The following is an 8,385-nucleotide window of genomic DNA, read 5'->3' as shown; positions in this document are numbered from 1 at the left end:
GTCTACTCAAGCCTCAGCATACGACAATTTGCCGCCAAAAACGCTGAGGGGCGGCGGTCGAGCACAGGAGGCGTGGCCAGGATCCTAAACCCCGCCCATCTCCGCCCTCCGCCAATGGCTTGCTCGGCGCGAGGGCACTCGCAGCGCCAGTCTCCTCTTCCTTCTCCGGGAGCACTGAGCGCATGCGCGAGTCGCCGAGTTTTGGGGGGGGGTGTTCCCTGCCCCGGGTGGGGGTGGGGACGGAAGTGAAGGGCGGGGCGCGGGCTGGAATGCGCGTTGAGGTCAGAGGGCGCGCAGTGGGGGCCGGCGAGGTCCAGGGGAGGGCTCCCGGGCCGAGCTGAGGCTGGTCGCCGCGGCCCTGCTAAGCCTCGGGTGTCTCATGTGTGTGACTGTCCTGGGAGACATGGAGAACTGTTTGGCGGCGGCGGTGCTGAACGGGGTGGACGGACGTTCCCTGCAGCGCTCCGCCAGGCTGGGTCTGGAAGTGCTGGAGAGGGCCAAGAGGAGGGCGGTGGACTGGCCTGCCCAGGAGCGCCCCGGACGCTTTTCCCGGGAGCCAGCCCCTGGTCCCCACTGCCTTCTCCCCGGGGAGGTGAGGACCCAGTCACCCGCCCCGCGGGGCCTGCTGGGAGCCCGAAGCCCTGGGAGGATGCTGCCCTGGGCGGGAAGTATCAGTAAACGGACACGGTACTGGTGACATGGTTGTTTGGGCAGCTGAAGAATAAAGGTAGTTCTAGGTTCTGGTTTGCTGAAAGTCCAAAACAAATTTGAGCACACCTGTGTTTTTAGACCCGGGATTAATTGTACATCTGTTCTCGTTGAAATCTTTTCCCAGTAAGATCTTTCGTACTAAAGGAAAAAAAAAAAAAAACCCAAAACTTTTCGAAAGTAAAAAGACTTTCTAAAATGCTGTCGTTCTCCAGTAGGGAATCCTATATCTCATCTGTGCTTTGCCATTTATTCAAATAGAGAGAAGAAAGGCAACCAACTCTTAGTTCTTCCTTCAGAACAATGGCTGAATTCATGGACTATGCCTCAAGTCAGTGTGGGGTAAGTTGGTGTGAACCAGAGTCCTGCCTCTGATGACCCGCATTTAGGGAAAATGGAAGTACTCCTGAATCCGCTACCTGGTGGGCCTTCATGGGTGGATAGTAATAAGTAATTAAACCATATAGTGAATCCAAGTTAAAATTCATCCAACAAATATTTAGTGAATTACTAATCCTGCAGTCATTTGGTTGAGGACACAAGCAGTAAACAAGCCCAAAAAAGGTCTCTCTACTCATTTTTCAGTCTAGTGGAAAATAACTTATTTGATGAATTCCCTAATTATTAGGTTAAAAAAATACAAAAACTGAACTGTAAACAAATCTTTAGGACCGCTCTAAACCAGAAGTAAGCCTCTGTAGTCAAGCTATAGTGACAAAAAAGTTGAAACAAAGATAGGAAACAAAAAGTTGAAATGAAGATCTAACATAGATCTTCTGATTTTTTTTTTCCTTTGGTCAGTCATGGGGCTTGAATTCTGTCCCTGAGCTCTTCAGCTCAAGCCATGCGCTCTACCACTTGAGCCACAGCACCATTTCCAGTTTTCTGGTGGTTAATTGGAAATAAGAGTCTCACAGACTTTCCTGCCTGTGTTGGCTTTGAACTGTGATCCTCAGATCTCAGCCTCCTGAATAGCTAGGATTACAGGTGTGAGCCACCAGCACCCAGCTAGATCTTCCAATGTATGTCTCAAGTTGTGATAACATAGTGTTTATATTGCAATGGGTCCATAAACTGTTGGTGTGACAGAAATGGTCATGTGAGACAGGTGCTGCTCATTGGTCAGAGATGTGTGGTTTACTTTTAGGAGCCACTTCCCAGCATTCCATCCTTGTTCTTTGCCACTTCCTGGCTGAAATATCTTTGGTACAGTTTATATGTCTTACCTAAGGCATTAACCAGATCAATGAGAAGCAGAGAATGAACTTCAAGACATAATGGTTAATGATGCATTTTAGCTTTGTATTGTAAAATCAAGATTTCTAAAGTCCCAGTATGTATAGCCTATTTCTTTGGTTTCCACTGAAAAATAAAGAGCAGCATAAAATTCTTTTTAGTACCATAAGGCATTGATAGGTGAAAAAGGGTTTTGAAGTTCCTCTTCTGAAATTTATACCCTTAAGTCATATTTAAGTACCTTGAGGGAAGGCTGATCAAGGCCAACCAACATTTGAAGGAAAACACTCCTTCAGTGGAAGGTAAGCTCCATTTGAAGTCACTCCAGACTTAATATTTTGTGACACTTTTTTGGCTGTAAGGATATATAAATGGGAGGAGGAAAAGGGCTCTGTTTTTGCACTGCTTTTTCAGTTTCATATGCCACGATCTCAAAAAATTCTAACCTTTTCTTTTATAAAAATCCCTTTGATTCCAAGAAATGGCTTGGAGAATATTTTTTGTTTTTATTTGTTCCAAGGTGGTTGTAGAAAAATGTGTGACTTCAGCTCTACTGTAAAGTGATTAACTTACCCACTTGTTTCATGGTTCAGTAAAAGGAATAATATTTGTCTTTGGTTTGAGGTTTAGCAAAATTGGTGTTCTTCAAGTTGGTTTTTGGTCATGCATCAATTCAAGTTGTTATGGAATGGAGCCTCAGAACCCATTGGCTTTCTAAAGCCATAGAACAGAGTTCTGAGTTTGCTTCCACAATTTTGAAGCAGTTTGTAAAATATATCATAAAATATGTGTCCTGGGTGCATTCTCTGGCTTCTCATTCTTCTAGTCACGTGCCTTAGTCCTACAATACATTCAAAACAAACAGGCTTTGGATGCCTTCATCATTAGTCATACTCAGGGTAAATCCCAAGGTTAATTTGGGACAGGGGGGAAAGAGACAAGAAAAATATAACTGATCTTCTGATCCTTTATCCTTTAACTAGACCCTTTTTCTTCCGTTCCCCTGCATGGAAACCCTGGGGAGAAGGCCAATATAGATAGCTCGTGGGTTTATATTTCCTGTCCTGCTGTATTTCTAGATCTTATGTACTTATCTGAGACCTGGACAGTAAACATAGAACTGTTCATCAGAATTTTTCGGGGGAGGAAATAAAAGGATATGTGTTCTGGACATTGGGGCAAAGGAGGACAGATTGTTTAATCTAGCAAAGAAAATAGGTCCTGCCAATCTTTAGTTGGCCAGAGTTCTTGCCCTACAGAGGCAGCAGGTGGCAGCAAATCCTTGCCAAATGCAGTTTTTTACAGCCTCTTCTCACAGGCTAAGGCTTGTTCTTTGATTTGAGAGGTCTGCTAAAAGGACAAGTAATTTGACTTTGTTTTCTGGCCTCCTTTCTTAACCACACTTTCTCAAGTATTAGAGGATATTTTGAAAGTGTGACCTGAATATCTGGTTACTCCATTGTCTTTCTCATTACTTCCCTAGAAATATTATTCGTCTAAGCCAGAGGAAGGAGGGGCAACCCATGTCTTTCGTTATCATAGAGGAAAGTCGGAGTTGCACCTGTGTGCAGATTTAGATCATGGTCGGGTATGTATCTTCACTTGTCCTGTGTTGGGCCTGCAGCCTCTCAGGATTGAGATCTTGTATTTGGAACATACGTGTGTGTGTGTGTGTGTCTGTGTGTGTGTGTCTGTGTGTCTGTGTGTGCATGCGCATGCGCACGTGCAAGTATCGGGCTTGCTCCGAGATCCTGTATTTGGGAGCTCCTGTGGGACTGTGATTAGATGTCTTTATCAGTTCACCTTAGAGAACTTACAGCAATTAAGAATAAGAATTTGTCCAAAACATGACTAACTTATTCACTTTAGTTGAACCTGCATCCTGAGTATGCTTAGAGAGCTTCACATGTCTTCAACATTTTCTTGAGTTGTATGTGGTTTCATTTGTTATTTTGTTTGGTGGTTCTGGGGTTTGAACTGAAGGCCTTGTACTAGCTAGGTAAGTGCTCTACAGTTTGAGTTATATCCCAGCCTTTCTTGTTTTTATTTTTTGGACAGAGTCTTGGTGCATTTGCCCAGGGCTAGCCTCAGACTACTATCTATCTGTGCCACCCTGCAGCTGAGATTTCAGGTCCAAGCCACCATGCCTGACTTGTTGGTTGAAATAGACTGTTGCTAACTTTTTGGCCAGAATAGTCTTAAACCATGACACTCCCAATCTCAGCCTCTCAAGTAGCTAGAATTACAGGTGTAAGACATTATACTCAACTTTTTTTTAAAAAAAATAATTTTTTAGATGTGATCTTGTATTCCTCGCCTCAAGTGATCCTCCTTCCTCAGCCTCAGGAGTAGTTGGGACTACATGTCTGACTTAAAATATACTTTCTCTAATGGTAATGTTTCCAGAATCTTCTCACAGGCTTACCTGTTATTTACTATGTGTTATTACAAGGAAGCCAAATCTCCTGTTGAGGTATTGTTTGAGGAGAATAGCTTTTGTTCTTGTTTTTCTTAAACTCCCCTATTTGTACTCAAAAATAGAAAACTTCAGATTTTAAACCTTGATTTTTGGACCCTTGACTTTTCTAGCCTATTGGCCATGTTGGGATGTTAGAGGGAAGGAATTTAGGAGAAGTTAGAGAGCTGAGTGCAGGCTAGAGGCATACCCTGACCTCCTTTCTGGGATGTGAAGAGCTCCTAGAACCTGTGCCCTGGGGTCCTTTTCCAGGCCTGGCCTGAGCTCTCCATACTTCATTAGGCCTGACCTCCAAGGGAACTTGTGGTGAAAGAGTCATTAGCTTTCCTCAAAATGTAATTTGATTCCCCTAAGAAAATTGGCCCTATTAGTCAGTATGTTCCTTTTTAGTTCCCCACTCCTAGAACAAGATAATTTTATTTTCTGAGAGGCTCTTAAGAGTCATTACTTTTTCACTTTAAATTGTTGCTAAGTAGCCCATGTTATAGTCTAGAAAACCAAGGCTCAGAGAAGTTAAACAATCTCTCTTCATAGGTAGCAGGAAATAGGATTTAAACTCAGGTTTGTTTAACTCCAAGGCCTATGTAAATCCTGGGAGACATGACTTAAAATATGCCTCTAAATTTACTCAAAAGAGCTTTAAAAACTTAGATGATAACTTTTAAAAAACAACAAACTTAAAGAGAGTGGGTGCCTGTAATACTGCTACTCAGGAGGCTGAGACCTGAAGGTCATGGTTCAAAGCCAGCTGTGGCAGGAAAGTCTGTAAGACTCCTATCTCTACTAAACTACAAAAAAAAAAAAAAAACAAACCAGAAGTGGAGCTATGACTCGATAGAGCACTAGCCTTGAGCACAAAAGCTCAGGGACAACTCCCAGGCCCGGAGTTCAGGCCCCAGGAAAAAACAAAACAAAACTTAGAGCAATTCTAACAAGTTGGAGAAAAATTCTTTGCACTCCAAAAGTCAAAGCTTGGGCCCTACCTCATCAGTGTTTCTACTTGTCTCTTGACCCTGTCTCTTAGATGAAAGACAGAGAAAAGCCATCCCTTCACGCAGAAGGCATCTATCAAACATCAGACCTTGCTTCAGAAGCATCCGATCTGGTGAGTACAGTCTGTGAGTATGCTTGGCTTTACCATCATTGCCATCCTTTGACCCAGTTGACCTGTTAATTATCCAGCTCCCTGTTTCACTAGAGCTGTAGTGTTTTTATATTAAGATGTTGTTACCCTTGAGGAGAAGGGTACAACATTTTGGTTCAGTGTAAAGTTATGTTTTCTTGGTATCCTTCCTTCACTTGAAGCTTAGGGATGCTCTTTGGGCCTGAACTCATAGTTGTGGTTGGAAAGAATGTGAAGTATTCACATTTCTGTTCCTACAGCTCAGCTGGGCTGGCGCTTGGTCTTGTTAGAATTCCACCATCTGTTCAGGCAGCAGGAGGGCCTGACCCTTCTGCTTGTAAAATGCAACTATTGTGGAATTCTAAAACATATATATTTGGTGAGGTATCAGATTCCAAAACATTTGGAGGTTATTTGTTCCAATTTTCCACAAATGTTCTCTGTAAAAAAAAAAAAAAAGCTATGAGTTTTTCATCTTTAGATTAAAATACTCATTAGTTCGTCAGTTCGGGGAATTTTTGGAACTTGGAAGGACTGAGGTTTTTGAGGAAAGGAACTTCAGCAATAAATTCCTTACTTTTGTTTACATACAAGGTAATAAAAAAGGTACCAGGCTTTGCTAGCTTCTAGAAAGCTTCTAGTAGCCTCTAAGTTTTGGTGATGCTAATCGCCGTGATAAATTATAGTGTTGGAATCATAGATGCCTGTCCAATCCTGGTGCTGCCTTGTATGCAGACATCCTATTAATGGAGTGAGTATGCTTGGCTTTTCATTGTCTTATTCAACACAGTGACAATCAATAGTGTTATATTGTGATATGTATTCATATCAGTTAAGTGTTAATAATTTTGCAGAAGCTGGGCATGAAAGTATAAAACATAAAGCAGCTTTTGAAGAAAATGGCTTCAAATCTGGAAGACAAAGTAAAGAGGGAATTTCATCAAAGTTTCAGTGTTACCACTTACTCCTGCTCATGGAGTTTGCTGGCCAGCAGTCATTCATCCCATGTATAGTGTTAAAAGTGACAGCTTCTGCCTGTGGCCCCTTCTGAGCATTGAGCAAGTGAGTGTGTAGTGGCATTCAGCTGGCACTTTGGCTGTTACTGGCCTTTCCTGATTTATAACTTTGCCCTTTCACCATTTGAACTGAGACCCATCCTCTGCCTGTGTTCTTACTATGACCTTGGTTCCCGGCCATTATAACATGTAGCCTTAGAGAATGGTATTTGCTCACTTCAGCTCTAAACACAAATCTTCCAGTTAGCTTCAACTTTCTCCAAAGAATGGCTTTTGTCAGCTATTACACTTCCCTCTTGTATGTTCTTAGCCTTAGAAGAAAAGTGCCTGATCTTCCTGATACTGAATTTAGCAAAACACTAATCGAGTAGTTCTTATCATTCTAAGGGACATTGCCATTATTGCTATAATGTCTGCTCACAGGTTTCACTGTCTTACTTCTGATCCCCCAAACAAGAGCCTTTTCCTCTGCCTATTCTTACTCCACTCCAATTAGTATCTTTTTACAATCCCTCATATTGATAAAACACTTGAGCATTTACCAAGTGTTTTCACAGCTTTTGACATAAGTCATCAAGCATAAAGGCTAAGATTTACTTAAATGGCAGCTGCTATTATGTAACCAACCAGAGCCTTGAAAACAGGACCCATGTCCCTCATTTGAACTGCATCCCATCACACCTCTGGCATGCATATCTCAATGCCGTGATCTAAACTGTGGTGCCCTCTTTTTCCAGGCTGGGGACACCTCTAAGGACCTCTACATAGAAGTATATCCAGGAATCTATTCTGTCACTGTGGGCTCAAATGCCTTAACTAAGAAGACTCATGTGGTAGCGGTTGATTCAGGACAAAGTGTGGACTTGGTCTTCCCTGTGTGATGCTGCCATCACATCATTCTTTGTTACAAAGCAAGAATAATAAATCCGATTCTCATCAGGACAACCTATTAGGCCCACTTTTAGTGCTGACTCTAGAGGATCAGCCTTCCTGGGACCTGGAGTCTTTCAGTGCCCATTTTAACCCCGTCCAAATTTGCCTGTAAATAATAATGTGATAATGCTGTCTGAAGAGTTTTTACTGCTGGCTAAGTAAAGATTAATTATGATAATAAAAGGAGAAATTTGGAAACAATTCCTTTTTACTAGTATTTGAAAAAAAAACTGTAATCCTCCTGTTTAGGCTCTATGAAAGATTGCAGAGAAGCTATAGACAGATGTGCCCAAAGCTGGCCATTACACCAGGCCACCAGCTCCTGGGCCCCTCCTGCTGCTCATCTACTGGGTAGTCTTAATGGGGTGAAGGTGCTGTTGCCTATTGACTGTCACTTGTGACATTCCCCCACTGAAGGCCTTGTCAGCCTCTCTTTGTAATTATTATTTTTAGTGGGTCGTGAGGCCTGAAATCTGGGCCTGCGTGCTGTCCTTCAGCTCTTCACCTCAAGGCTAGTGCTCTACCACTTGAGCCATAGAACCACTTCCGGCTTTTTCTGCTTATATGGTGCTGAGGAATTGAACCCAGGGCCTCATGCATATAAGCCAAGCACTCTACCACTGAGCCACCTTCCCAGCCCCCATTATTACTACTCAATTTCTTGTAATAAAGATTATGCTGAGGGTCTCATTCTGACTGTAAAGATCAAAAATCATTTATTTTAGCTGGGTACAATGGCTGGCATAAACCTATAATCTCAGTTACTCTGGGACTCAGAAACAGGAGGATCATGGTTCAAGGGCTAAGCCAGGCAGTTAGTAAGATCCCAAGAACAAAAGGGCCAGGTTGTGACTCAAGTGGTAAAACCTATCCAAAGACCTGTATTCAGGGGC

At 42.7% G+C, this 8,385-nt stretch overlaps 1 protein-coding gene across 2 annotated transcripts; it reads left to right on the top strand.

Moving 5' to 3' along the window:
* Positions 1–270: 270 nt before the first annotated feature.
* Akip1 (A kinase (PRKA) interacting protein 1) lies at positions 271–7,899 on the top strand. Of its 2 annotated transcripts, XR_001175545.1 has the most exons (6): positions 271–592; positions 970–1,050; positions 3,428–3,532; positions 5,445–5,525; positions 6,398–6,605; positions 7,297–7,384. XR_001175545.1 is itself a non-coding variant. In XM_013028779.1 (5 exons), exons 1-5 carry the CDS (start codon positions 380–382, stop codon positions 7,438–7,440), a joined length of 624 nt encoding a protein of 207 aa, XP_012884233.1. In that variant the 5' UTR covers positions 273–379; the 3' UTR covers positions 7,441–7,899. The 2 variants fall into 2 exon arrangements, 1 of the variants encoding a protein (XP_012884233.1); XM_013028779.1 differs by lacking the exon at positions 6,398–6,605 and having other exon boundaries at positions 273–592; positions 7,297–7,899.
* The last annotated feature ends 486 nt before the right edge of the window (positions 7,900–8,385 follow it).

Source organism: Dipodomys ordii, unplaced genomic scaffold (assembly GCF_000151885.1).
Source record: "Dipodomys ordii isolate 6190 unplaced genomic scaffold, Dord_2.0 Scaffold113, whole genome shotgun sequence".
Lineage (NCBI taxonomy): Eukaryota > Metazoa > Chordata > Mammalia > Rodentia > Heteromyidae > Dipodomys > Dipodomys ordii.
The sequence above is the reverse complement of the archived record's forward strand: the minus strand, read 5'-3'. Positions and strand labels throughout refer to the sequence as shown.

Excerpts from the sequence above, each read along its gene's own strand:
- Akip1 (XM_013028779.1), top strand. The coding sequence starts at position 380 with ATGTGTGTGACTGTCCTGGGAGACATGGAGAACTGTTTGGCGGCGGCG. Across the intron at positions 593-969 it reads ACTGCCTTCTCCCCGGGGAG|AGAGAAGAAAGGCAACCAAC; the intron begins GTGAGGACCCAG and ends TTATTCAAATAG. Across the intron at positions 1,051-3,427 it reads ATGCCTCAAGTCAGTGTGGG|AAATATTATTCGTCTAAGCC; the intron begins GTAAGTTGGTGT and ends TTACTTCCCTAG.